We start from the raw sequence: 13,580 nt of genomic DNA on the forward strand, positions 1-13,580 counted from the left end.
AGGCATTTGAACTATAAACTTCAACTCTCAGTTCAGGAAATCAAAGTAATAGGACAAGAGCTCAATCTGAGACCTGAAGCAACTAATTAACAGTATAGTCAACATGAATGGAGCATCCAGCCACAATCTACTCATAGCGGAGGATACGATGCTCAGGTTGAGCAGAAGAGGGGAAGGAGAATGGAAATTAAGTTCATCCAGATACAGGAACAGAAGCATCACCATCAGAAGCAAACATAGGAGCAGGAGAGCTCTGACGCTGGAGACATTTAAAAGACACAGCTGGGTGTTAATATAAGTTTCTTAGCTGATAAGGAAGTCTTTGGGAACAACAATGCAAGACTTTGTATTAATTAGCTGAAAGTTATCCAGGCCTCTCACTCTGCTCTAGTTCCCAATTGTGCTGTCACTACAATGAGGGAGAAATCCTTTCAACATTCTGATCATAATGGTGAGGAGCGGTCCTGATAGTTTCAATCTCATCCTATTATTTAAGCTCATCCCATTACATATGCACTCATTATTCATTCAGCTAACCAAACAGCAATTTTGGTAATGATTCGGAATGAGTCTTTTTTTGGGGTTCTTGCACACTGAAATGAAAGTGTAAAAATGTAATTCACCAATGGTGATACATTATGGTAATTGTGTCTTGGATGTTAGGAACTATAAGAGATTAACGCTCCAGCCATGATTTCAATTTGTTCAAATGGAATTTCATGGGAGCATTCATCTGGAGCACACTGCGTTTTGCAAATATAGAAAATACACTGCAATTGCCAAAGGATAAGGATTCACATTCAAACCTGATTCACCCCGGTGACTAGTTAGGAGACTGGCTTTATAGTTGCATTATCATAGAAAACAGGAGCTAACTAGAGTTAACTAAATAAAAAAGCATTGGTAAAGATTATAAAGACGTTTTCTTGAAAAACTGATGAGAGCGGTAGTCATAGCGGTTTACAGCACAGAAACAGGCCTTTTGGCCCCACTTGTCCATGTCACCCCTTTTTTTAAACCCCTAAACTAATCCTAATTGCCCGCATTGGGTCCATATCCCTCTATACCCATCTTGTCCAGGTAACTATCTAAATGCTTTTTAAAAGACAAAATTGTAGCTGCCTCTACTGCTACTCTGGCAGCTTGTTCCACATACTCACCACCCTGTGTGTGAAAAAACTGGTCCTCTGGACACTTCTGTATCTCTCCCCTCTCAGCTTAAACCTATGCCCTCTAGTTTTAGACTCCCCTACTTTTGGGAAAAGATAGTGACTGTCTAGCCGATCTATGCCCCTCATTATTTTGTAGACCTCTAAGATTACTCCTCAGCCTACTATGCTCCAGAGGAAAAGAGTCCCAGTCAATCCAGCCTCTCCTTATAAATCAAACTATCAAGTCCTGGTAGCATCCTAGTAAATCTTTTCTGCACTCTTTCTAGTTTAATAATATCCTTTCTATAATAGGGTGACCAGAACTGTTCACAGTATTCCAAGTTTAGCCTTACCAATGTCTTGTACAACTTCAATAAGACGTCCCAACTCCTATATTCAATGTTCTGACCAATGGAACCAAGCATGCCAAATGCCTTCTTCTCCACTCTGTCCACTTGTGATTCCACTTTCAAGGAGATAGGAACACGTACCTCCAGACCTCTTTGTTCTGTAACTCTCCCCAGTGCCCTACCATTAACTGAGTAAGTTCTGCTTCGGTTCAATCTACCGAAATGCATCACCTTGCATTTGTCTAAATGAAACTCCATCTGCCATTTGTCAGCCCACTGGCCCAATTGATCAAGATTCTGTTGCAATCAGAGATAACTTTCTTCACTGTCCACAATGCCACCAATCTTGATGTCATCTGCAAACTTACTAACCTTGCCTCCTATGTTCTCATCCAAATCATTAATATAAATGACAAATAACAGTAGACCCAGCACCGATCCCTGAGGCACACCACTGGTCACAGGCCTCCAGTCTGAAAAACAATCCTCTACAACCACCCTCCCTGGCTTCTGTCAAGAAGCCAATTTTGTATCCATTTAGATACCTCACCCTGGACATTGAAAAAGACAAACTTAAGGTTGTAGAATTTTTTCAGAAAAAGCCATACTGTAAGAATCCCTTGGGAGAACCACTAGCTTCTACATTTCAGGCCATGTACTCTGCCAGTGGTCTGGACAAATAACTGGAACAGGTATTTATATATAGTGGAGGATAGGAATAGAGGAACATTTCATTCAGAGAATACAGCAAACTATAATCAACTCATCAGACACAATGGTCAGTGTAGACGTTGAGTTACAGTATACAAATGTGCCCATCCCAGGAGCTAGTCTCATCACCAAACAACTTTTGGAAGAAGAATTCTCCTTATCCAACAGAACCACAATATCTCTGATCAATGTGCCTAAACGCAACATAATTCCAATTTCTTATTTCAAACAAACAACTGTTATCAATTGTCATTAACATCTCTATGGAAGAGTTCAAAGAAGCAGCACTTCAATCAATTGGTCTTAAAGCTAAACTCTTTGGCTTCGATATGTCAAGGACACTTTCAGAGAACTTCATATGTTCCCCCAACATCTTAACAAGTAACATTTCAATATTAATTTTACCATGGAGCCAGAACAACAATTTTCCATACCATTTTTCTATGTTCTCATCTGTGAGATTCATAACGGCACACTGTTATACCAGATTTACAGCAAGCCTACTCATACTGGGATATAACTGAACTCCAATATTTTCATCATCCCGTTACCCTCCAATCAGTTTCCAAAACTCTCATTAGAAGAACATTCTCCAATCTACAACAAGAACTTCGCCATATTGAGTCTACACTTCAACTCAATGGATTCCCTTCACACAAGATTAACACACACTAGTTACTCACTCTATAAGGATTACATATATTGGTTCCATATCTCACAAATTGCATACTCAAGGCAACTGACCCAGGAATTTACAGCACTTGCAGACTCACGTACATTGGGAAAACAGAGTGCAGGCTACATACCAGATTCAAAGAACATCAAACCTACTTCAAACACAGTGAATGGGGCATATCAGCTATTGTTGAACATGCACAACTTAATGATCATTCAAAAGTCCAACTCCGTTAGGCAGACTCTGGAGATCTACCATCATTGCATTAAATTTCATGACAAAATGGCATTACTATCAGTGATGCCAAGCTATCTTTACTGAAGAAACTGCCATCCATTCTACACTGGCGATCAATTAGTATCAAGAATATTAATATGTACTGACCCATCAGCAGCAAGAGTGGAAACATGAACTGACTTTTAACAAACATAACTGCCTGACCAATCAACAGTAAGATCCTGCCATATTCCCATCCTCCACTATACATAACTGGAACAGGAAGGTCAAATTATTTGTCCAGGCAATGGGCTGAGTATGCTACCGAAATGTTAAGCCTGTCAGTTCTTCCAGAGATCTCATTCAAGAAAATAACTGCTCATTCCACAGCAAAACATCTACATGGTATAACTATAAATCTGGGTTCCTCAATGTTACATGTGAATGCTGTTTTGGAAAAGTTAAGTCAAACATGGGAAAGGTAGTTTCCACAGCAGTAAGACTGAGGAGAGCAGAGGTATAAATGAGACATATGGTGGGTTGGATGTAGGTTTGAAGCCTTGCTCAGGTTGCATTTGAATGCAACAGGTGACAGGAGGGAACAGATGCCAAATTGCAGAGATTATGATCGAAACCAAGCAGGGCAGCTTTTGTCTCATCAACATTAAACTGTTAAAAAGTTCTAGCTCATCCACAACTTAATATTGAACAGCACAGCAAGAGTTTATGGAATCAGGAGTGGTGCAAAAGATGAGTGTTGTTGGCACACATATGGAAGCTGATTTCACACCTATTATCACTGAGGAGCAACATTTAGAAATAGATATAGGGGGCGGAGGGTCCAGATGAAAGGAGATCATGCTCCTTATTTTCTGTGCTGAAAACTGCGGATGTACAGAGAAGGATAAAGGAAGATAAACTCTGAAGAACAATGAATGCTGCTCATGACTTGGTCTTAGCATTCCAGATGGGAAGGAAGCCGGATTGATTGAGAGATGAAAAAGATGAGAAAGGAGATGGATAGCAATAATCTTCAGAACCTAAGAAAGAAATTTATCACAATAAATTATATTTTTCTACATATTCTATTTCCATTTAGAGTGAGATTTCCACTACCTCCAACACAAACTTTGGAACAAACTGTCACATAATATATAAATATATATCAAATGTAATTTAATTCTTTTGAAAGATAAATTGATCTCAGCAGCACTTGGTCCAATCTTTTAACAGTTAAACAGTATACATATTCAGTCATGCCATGCTTTCGCACTTAAGATGTGTATTCGCACCTGTTAAGTCCTGCTCATCTATTCTGTAACTTGCCGATTTCATTGCAATTTCCAGGACCCGGATACAGCCATCATCTGAAGCCAGAACCACTTTATCAGAACTGCACCAATCTATGTCAAGAATCTTGTAGTTAACATTCCGGCCTGTCCTTAAGCTGCTTACCATCTGAACCTAAAAGAGAATATTTTAAACTGATTAATTATAATTTTTTAAAATGCAGTTAAAGCATTCAATGGAGTTAAATCTTTTTCAATAGTTTATCCCATAGTATGCATTTGATCAAAAGGAAAAGAATTTTTAAAAGTTTAATATAATTTACTAACAGCACATGAAGCATTTTGAGTTAGAACTTAATTTGATCAATGCAAGTTTAAATTGCAAGAAACACTTGCACAGGAAAGAGGAACAGGAAAAGATTAAACTAATATATTTGCTACCTCCAAGGTATCCCAGACTTCGGCCCCATCGTTAAACATCATCAGCAGCTTCAGATTTCCCTTTCCAGGAGCAAAGCGGATCTTCTTTACCCAGCCACGATGAGTAGGTATTCCTCTATTAAACAAATACAGCAACAAACAGAATCCCGTCAAATTGTAACGCAGAGGAAGAATTTAAGTGATCAGCCTTGGCATCTGCTTTTTTCAACAATTAAAAACTCAACACACTGCCATACTATAATGTAGCTGAGACTGATAACCAAGTGGTGTGGAACTCAACCTGCCTCAACCTCGCCACAAACTTCCGAAATGAACCCATATCATCACGTTACAGGACCTCAAATATTAGTGACCTAAATGCCAAAACATCATACTGCCTTAGGATAGTCAAACATTTTAAATACAACATTCCTGAACTTGTAATGTCTTTTACCTTGAAAGTCTAGCTTTTAAATCCCAGAAGTTCACATTCCCATCAATGTCTCCTAGTATCAGGAAGTCTGCTTTCCATGCAAGGCATGTAATGGTTCCCATGCTCCCCTGCAATTAGTTATGAGAGCTATTTCAGCACATTAAATACTTAAATTGAAAAACAACAATCTAGTACAGCAGCAACCCATATTGTAGCACGTATTATACATACATACTGTAAAGATCAATGATAGTTTATCGAACCCTGAATAATTCCCGTGGAACTCAGGCTTCATACACCATATCACATCACTTATGCAATTTTAGCTTAAAAGACAGTTTTATTGAAGCGTACATCGTCAGTTTATTTAAAAAAGAACATTTTGGGATTGAAAGGTTCCATTTGCTTCACATATGTAAGATCATGTTTTATTACCTGAATAGAAACTTTTATTTTAGCTTAATCCATAATTATGTTTCCACTGAGGGTCTCCACACTCATGCTGTTCACCTGTTCAGCAGTTTGCTATATAATTTCTTATTGCCTAGGGCATGCACAAGGCCCCTGACAGCTACCTTGCGCATCTCAGCAAGTTACAATTATTTGAACTATTACCAAAGCTATGTTCACGGATAGCCAGTGTCCTCCAGACTGCTTTAATTGTACAATAATTGGTATTGAAACTCAGCAACATCCTATTATGAGATAGGGAAAGCTTTTTCAGATGACACACTGGTTTACACATTGACATTTCTCCATCAAGCAGGGAACACAGAGCAGAGATGTAAAAGCAGAACCAACCCTACAACAATCAGTAGTAAGAGTCATGAATCTCACCATAATTCATATTTACTGTACAACTGTGCTGACTGTGTCAGACAGCCCCATTAAAAAAATAACAGGCTGAACCCCATTAGTAACATCTGGTGCTATTCCCATTTATAGGGAGTGTAAAATTCTCATGATGCTCTTATTCTGAAATATCATATGTTTATCAATTCATAAATTCACAGATCAAACTGCAAGTGAAATAGAAGAAAGCCCTGTTGCCATAAATTCAAATGGATCTCTGAAACATCACTAGCTGATGCTGTACAATGCATCCGTAAGTGCAGGAACTCATTAAAACGAATGCGGTAAATACTCCACAGTAGAGAGTCTGGTATTTAACAAATATTTCGTAAACATAAATACAAGTGTTGCACATCAAAAAAAAATCAGGATGTAAGCAAACTGGTTTTGGCCAGGGAGGTACCTACAAATGCAGCAGCAATTCATTAAAAACATCCTGGAAATGTGTTGATGATTTACAATTATTTGCACTGTAAAGAAATAGGCAGCTAAACATAAGATGAAGCCTGAAAGATAATTGGTAACCATAGTAACACTATATAAGATGCCTAATACAAATACCAAGGCACTTTATTGTGTAAACCATAGAAATGGGACCGCCATTTCACAATTATTCAGCTTATTGAGACACAACCTATTTTGCAGAGAAATCATATTGGACTTAACTTCACTGCAGCAGAACCAAAAAAGTAATTCCCAACCTCCAGGCGAAAATGTGATTTGCTGTATATTTGCGTGAAATTATCCTGAGAATGAATACACTCAATAGGAAACAAAGATGTGAAGGATTTCTTTCATAATATAGTCAGGCCGTCAGCACTGGCTACCTGCAAAGCCCCTGCGACTCAGCCTCCTGCAGTCCATTTCATTTCTATTTTCAATTATATTTTTATGCTCCTGGGTTTGTCTATTTCACCTGGGGTGGGATTGCCTGTTAGAAAGGTCAGTATTTGCAGTGAACCCTCAATGGTGAGCAAATCCCAAGTCAACTAAAGTGGTGCTGAAAACAAAGCTTCCAACCATCAGATCCAAATTCTAATGGTTGAACTCCACTGCATTATAAATACAACTGGAAAGCAAAACGCAGGATAAAAATAAATGCAGCAGCTAAATTCAACAGGCAAAGACCCCACTCTGCCCAAGGCAGTCACTGCGTATTAAGCACTCCCCTAATGAGATGCCAATCAGAGGTCACTTTCAACTTTTGCAACAAATTGCAGGACGCAATTCACAGTAGAACGATGAATAAAAGCTTTTCTCTGTACTTTACGAGTTCCACATCAACAGGGCAAATTTTTGTTGAACTTGTCAGACCCTGCTTTATGAACTGCCAATTGTGGATATGGAACTATCTTAATTTAACATCTGTGAGAACGAGAGCTGGTTAACTCGATATATTGTAATGTTTAAGGCACAGAATGTAGCAAATTTTGATACATTGGATGTTACCTCCATTCTTAAAGTTACAAAGCCAGTGCTTAGCGTGGACCAGGCAACCCCAAATCCATTCCTTGCTTGCTCAAGGAAAAACCAAATTCAAAATCCAATTGAATCAAATTCAACATCTCCACAAGGGAAAAAACAAGCTGACAATCCAAGCTGACAAGATGTGACATCGCACTCTAGCTTGGGCTTGTTTTGATGCTTGGTCTTAGCCAAAAGGCCGAGAAGTGCTATCAAGACAGAAATTGACCCTGTTGAAAGATGTAACAGGACACAGGTCAGTCCAAGCAGCAGTAGCAGCGCTGAGGCCACCAATGCAGTAAAGCAAGTTGAAGGAGACCCCAGCAGTTTAGAACTGCAAGCTGAAAATACGTCACTGTAGCTGTTTCTGTTACTGGAAGATACCACTGTGGGTTTACCCAGAGCAAACTGAGTTGAGCAGTTTCAGCAAATGTGTGCCATTTTGTGGTGAAGCCTTGGGACTCAAGTTGACTGCATATTGCTGTCGGTTGGGAATCAGACTAGTTCCTTTATAACTCATTGCAATCTCTAAAATCTGAGTGGACTGCTAAGCCAATCTAGAGGGGCTGTATTGGTGGTATCTGCCAATATAATGCTTAATTCCTACATTACACTTGTTCACTGCCATGTAACGTGTAATTCCTACATTATACTTGTTCATGATTGCCTGTTAATTCATATTTGACTCATCTGAATACTAGATGTTAGAATTTAGGATTCATAGTATTTACTGTGTCCTCTGTTGACTCTTGTTTAGTAAAAGATCTTCCATTTAAACTGTGGAATCATGTAGCTTTACTCTTTTAGCAAATAGCTGGGATTTCAAATTTCATCCACTTTTTACAAAAAATGTTACAGTTCTCTATTGAGATCATAACATCAATTCACACATCATTCATCCTGAACAAAAGTGAGAGAAGGACCCTGGCACTGGAAGCTTGGATTTATTCCATCTCACTTCAGATGATTCCAAAAGCTAGTACTGATCTTGGCAGCTTAGTAGGGCTCTGCGTTACTTATAGTGCGTGCTGACCAAAATCTAGCAACATTCCCCCAGACACTTTTTTTTTAAGTCTTGGTCTTGTAAACCTGCACCCGGAATTGGGTGAGAAGGAAAATATGTACCCTGTCTTAAGCAAATGACAAATTTTTCTGTGATATAATAGTTCTGTAAATCTGTGAATTAGACTCAGCTTTTTGCAATGGTGTCTTGCCCCAAGAGGATTAATATTGGAACCATTACAAACCTGAGGCAGAGAAAATCTGAACTCAGGTCAATGAGGTGATAAATGCAATTGCAACCAGCATTCTGCATATTAACCCAGTCTTGTATCACTGTATTTGATCTGCACTTGTTGCTTTGATTACAAAATATAAAAATCTAAATTTACCTAAAGCCGCTAATTAACTCTGAGCATTGAAAATTGTAACATAAAAATCAGTAACAAATATGAAATGTCTAGGTACTATTATCAGTAACATCAGAGAAATTTGCAATAGCATTTATCACACCAGATGGCTAATTGTCATTTCTACTTATGGGTCATTTGTAGGTTGTGTAATTTGACGGCACTTCAGCCAGTATGCAAAATAATCCCATTATTTCACATCGAGAATTGTCCTTAATTGTACTTACGTCTGGAGGAATTCTGGCCCCGTCCTTCACCAAGTTTCCCTCTACAGTGAGATGGAAGACCTGCCCATCGGTGTCAGTGAATATGAAGTGCTCACGTGCAGAAATGTTGTGGCTAATTTCAGCTTTACTCTCTGCTTCCTGCAGCAAACTGGAGAATACAAATATCAGCTTTATTGAATTCATAATCAATACATCTTGACCTTTTGACAATCATAATAACTCATGCTGGAGCCAAATCACTTAAAAAGGCACACAGTGCATCATCATTCCTAGTACAAAACGTAGAAATGGCGATGAACTAGAATCAGAGATACCAAAATTAATGGGCTCTACCTTCATTTCTTACTTAGCAAGAGATCACACTGCCACAGTTGACAAAGAATCTTGTAGTAAAGAGAGGATTTTTGTTATGGAGGGACCATTAGTGTTGTGCAAACTGGTATAGTAAGCCCATAAATGCTAGCTCCTACACCCTCAATTTCTAGCCCCTGTCTGCTATACCCCACAGTAAGAAGTCTCACAACACCAGGTTTAAATCCAACCAGTTTATTTGATAGTAATCTCACAAGCTTTCGGAAACAGTGTTCCTTCGTCAGGTGTGTGGAAGGTTCTGATCTGAGAAAGGCATATAAAGACACACACAGTTTACAGAATACTGAATAGAATGCAAGTCTTTGCAGCTAACCTGCTATTCAAGTCTTAAAAGATGCAGACAATGTGAACGAAGATAGCATTAGCATAGGTTAAAGAGATGTGTATTGTCTCCAGACAGGACAGTAAGTGAGATTTTATCTTCAGGTAAGCATTCTCCGAGGCGGCCTTCACAATACACGACAGCGCAGAGTTGCTGAGCAGAGACTGATAGCCAAGTTCCACACACATGAGGACGGCCTCAACCGGGATCTGGGGCTCATGTCACACGATCTGTAACCCCCTCATGACTTGCCTGGGCTTGTAAAATCTCACTTACTGTCCTGTCTGGAGACAATACACATCTCTTTAACCTATGCTAATGCTATCTCCACTCACACTGTCTGCATCTTTTAAGACTTGAACAGCAGGTTAGCTGCAAAGACTTGCATTCTAATCAGTATTCTAAAAACTGCGTGTGTCTTTATATGCCTTTCTCAGATCAGAACCTTCCACACACCTGACGATGGAACACTGTTTCCGAAAGCTTGTGGGATTACTATCAAATAAACCAGTTGGATTTAAACCTGGTGTTGCGAGACTTCTTACTGTGTTTACCCCAATCCAATGCCGGCATCTCTACCCCACAGTATCAGGACCTTGCAAAATCAATCCCATGAATGTCAACAATACCCAGTCACCTGATCATAGGCGATTCAATGTTACTGGCCTCTGCATCAGAGCCAACAGTTTGTCTGGCCATGGCTTCTCGGACTGCCAACTGCTTTTTGCGCAGACTCCTCAGGTTGTGAGTAGGAGACCATTCCTGTAGATAAAGAAGCACAATGAACTCTACTATTTACAACTTGCCAAAAGAAGTCCCTACTTGTTTCCTTCATACATTGTATTAAATTGAGCCTGCCATAGGTCAAAAAGCACCCTGATATCCTTCATCATATCTGGCACGGGCGCCAGCTGTTACATCATTACTCAAAGCAGTCACACAAGTCTTGCTGAATATTGTAAAAACCATACAGAACTTTGGTGACATCAGTGCTTTAATACTGGTTGGTGAGATTTCCAGTGGTGTGGGGCACCAAATCTGGAATTTACAAAATTGTGACAAAAAAAGTCCTCAATTGTGTATCCCTTTGACATTTATTTGGTCAGATTTCTTATTATTTTGTGTTGGCATTACACTGAAACCAAGATTCATGTCTGGGAGGCATGTGTTAGTGACTGCCGAAATGCTAGCACAGCCAAACACAAGGGAACACAAATGATCTACAGGTTGGCGTTGAGGAACTCATAGCAAATTTGATGAGGCAAAATTCGAGGAGAGTGGAAGTGGATGACAAATTGTTGAGAGATTTACGGAAGTCTCCAAAGGACAAACATAGACCAGCAGGATGGATAGATAGCTGCAATTAACTGTCAGCAAATGTATATCAAACCAGCGGTAAAATTGCAATGTAGAGTCAATAGAATATTTCTAGTAATGAGTTTATGAACTTATGAGTAATGAGCTTATGAACAGACAAAAAATTTTAGGGTTAATTCCACTGGAATCCAATAAGCTAGGATTGACTTGGTATCAGGTAAATAATAAAGCACTCTTTCCAGGTGTCAGACAGAAGATATGAAAGGCCATAAATTTAAAATAATCACAGAAATTAGGTTAAAAAAGTCTTTACACACATTTAGAATATGAAAATCTCTGTCACATATGTATTGCAAAGGAGCTGATAAATTATCTAAGAGAAGAATTAGATGTTTGAAAATAGATATATCAAAGGAAATGGGAGCAAACAAGAGACAAAATAGCTTAGGTATCTTACTTAATGAATCAAATTTGTGCTGTGATGTTCTACAACTCTGAAAATACTTTGGTCAAGTTTGTCACTATATCATCTATATTCTTGTTGAAGGGTCAATTACGCAGGGGCATAGGTTGAGAGTAAGGGGGGAAAGTTTAAGAGAGATGCAAGGGGCAAGTTTTTCACACAGAGGGTGTTGAATGCGCTGCCAGAGGTGGTGGAAGCAGATTCTATAACAACGTTCAAAAGACACCTGGATAGATACATGAAAAGGCAGGGATATGGACCACGTAAAGAAAATATTGGAGAGGCATCTGTGTCAACACAGACTTGGTGGGCCGAAGGGCCTGTTCCTGTGCTGTACTGTTCTTTGTTCTAATGGTGTAATTAAAAATACATGCATTGGATATTATTGATTTTCCTCTGATTTTAAACCTTAGTTTTCAGAAGAGAAGTATCTCTTGACCCAATAACCATTATTGGAAGGATGAATTCCATAATATTTGATCAAAATCTGTTTTACTGATTTTGCACATAGCAGTTAAAAACTTTTACAATAATCCAACATATATAGTTGTGGTAACTTGAGACCACAACTAAGGTTGTTGAATGCATGGTTTAAAGAATGGTCTTCTTTACATGAATAAATAATAAAGTTTAACAGTAACTAACTCAGCAGAACAGCAATTGTATACAGGCCAAGAGGCCTCCAAAAGCTGCACAAGCTCTGAACCCTCAACAGACGTCAGTAAAACAATTACATTGGAAAAAAGGCTTAAAGAACACTCTGTACTCAAAATAACATGCTGTAACAATAGCTATTTATACAAAACTTTTAACAAGTGAAGTGAGCACAAATCATTTTGTCTAATGGCTGGGATATTCCATTCAGTGTAAAAAGCACTCTGACCCATTTCTGAGAAAATGTCTACAATTTTCCCTATTTCTTTCAACAATATTTGGTTCCTCATTAATCTTCCAAACATAGCTACAAATATCATTGTTAACAATTTTTTTTTGTTTACTTTATTCCAATCCAATCAAGTCAAATTAAAGCCAATTCAGTGTCCCAACAAGTTGGGACATTCCCGATTCAAGCTGACAAGACAGGGCTCTCACCACTTGTCCTGGGCTGATCTACATGATCCACACTGATTGGAGTAGGTGTAGTTCCTCCTTCAAGGCGTGATCTTATTTGCATCTTAGCCAAAAGGCTGAGATGCTGCTTTTAAAAAATTGCTTCAAGTGAAGCTGAAATGTAACCTAATGACTTCAACCAAGTGCAGCATGTCAATACTACACTCGATCTTAGCCAAAAGGCCGAGTGAGCCCAAGGCCACCAATCCCCTGAAAAAGCAAGGAATGTATGTTACTATATTTCCCAAATTTTCTCATTTTTAAGTCCTTTTACTCACAATTTCATCAAACTAACACACACTAATTTTTCTTGGTAAACATTTTGGCTTCTGGGCCCTCATCCTTCCTAACTGTTCTTCTATACACACCTTTTTAGGATCTTGTATTTTTTCTTCAAACCACGTTTTTAACTTTCAGAACACTTTGCAAAATGAAATGCGAAATACATTTGACAAAGCAATCATAGCAGTTGGGGCTGAACTCAAATCCTCAACAGAGCAGCACAGTGGTTAGCACTGCTGCCTCACAGCGCCAAGGACTTGGGTTCAAATTCCCCACTTGGGTCACTGTCTATGCAGAGTCTGAACATTCTCCCGTGTCTGCATGGGTTTCCTCCCACAGTCCAAAAGATGTGCTGGTTAGATGCATTGGTCATGTTAAATTCTCCCTCAGTGTATCCGAACAGTTGCCGGAACGTGTTATGACTAGAGGACTTTCACAGTAACTTCATTACTTCATTGCAGTGTTAATGTAAGCCTATCTCTGACACTAATAATAAATAAAGGTGTTCCATTCACA

The 13,580-nt window shown here is 38.9% G+C and overlaps 1 protein-coding gene across 1 annotated transcript in view; it reads right to left on the reverse strand.

The window, feature by feature from the left end:
- Nucleotides 1–13,580, reverse strand: part of wdr11 (WD repeat domain 11) — a 117,387-nt gene that overhangs the window by 36,198 nt on the left and 67,609 nt on the right. The window contains exons 15-19 of the mRNA XM_080205739.1: nucleotides 10,530–10,654; nucleotides 9,199–9,346; nucleotides 5,268–5,374; nucleotides 4,835–4,949; nucleotides 4,397–4,568 (exon numbers count right to left, since the gene is read on the reverse strand). Coding sequence (XP_080061865.1) covers nucleotides 4,397–4,568; nucleotides 4,835–4,949; nucleotides 5,268–5,374; nucleotides 9,199–9,346; nucleotides 10,530–10,654 — 667 coding nt within the window. The remainder of the gene's footprint in view (nucleotides 1–4,396; nucleotides 4,569–4,834; nucleotides 4,950–5,267; nucleotides 5,375–9,198; nucleotides 9,347–10,529; nucleotides 10,655–13,580) is intronic.

This window comes from Carcharhinus amblyrhynchos, chromosome 17, assembly GCF_965287045.1.
Source record: "Carcharhinus amblyrhynchos chromosome 17, sCarAmb.v2.hapA, whole genome shotgun sequence".
NCBI lineage: Eukaryota > Metazoa > Chordata > Chondrichthyes > Carcharhiniformes > Carcharhinidae > Carcharhinus > Carcharhinus amblyrhynchos.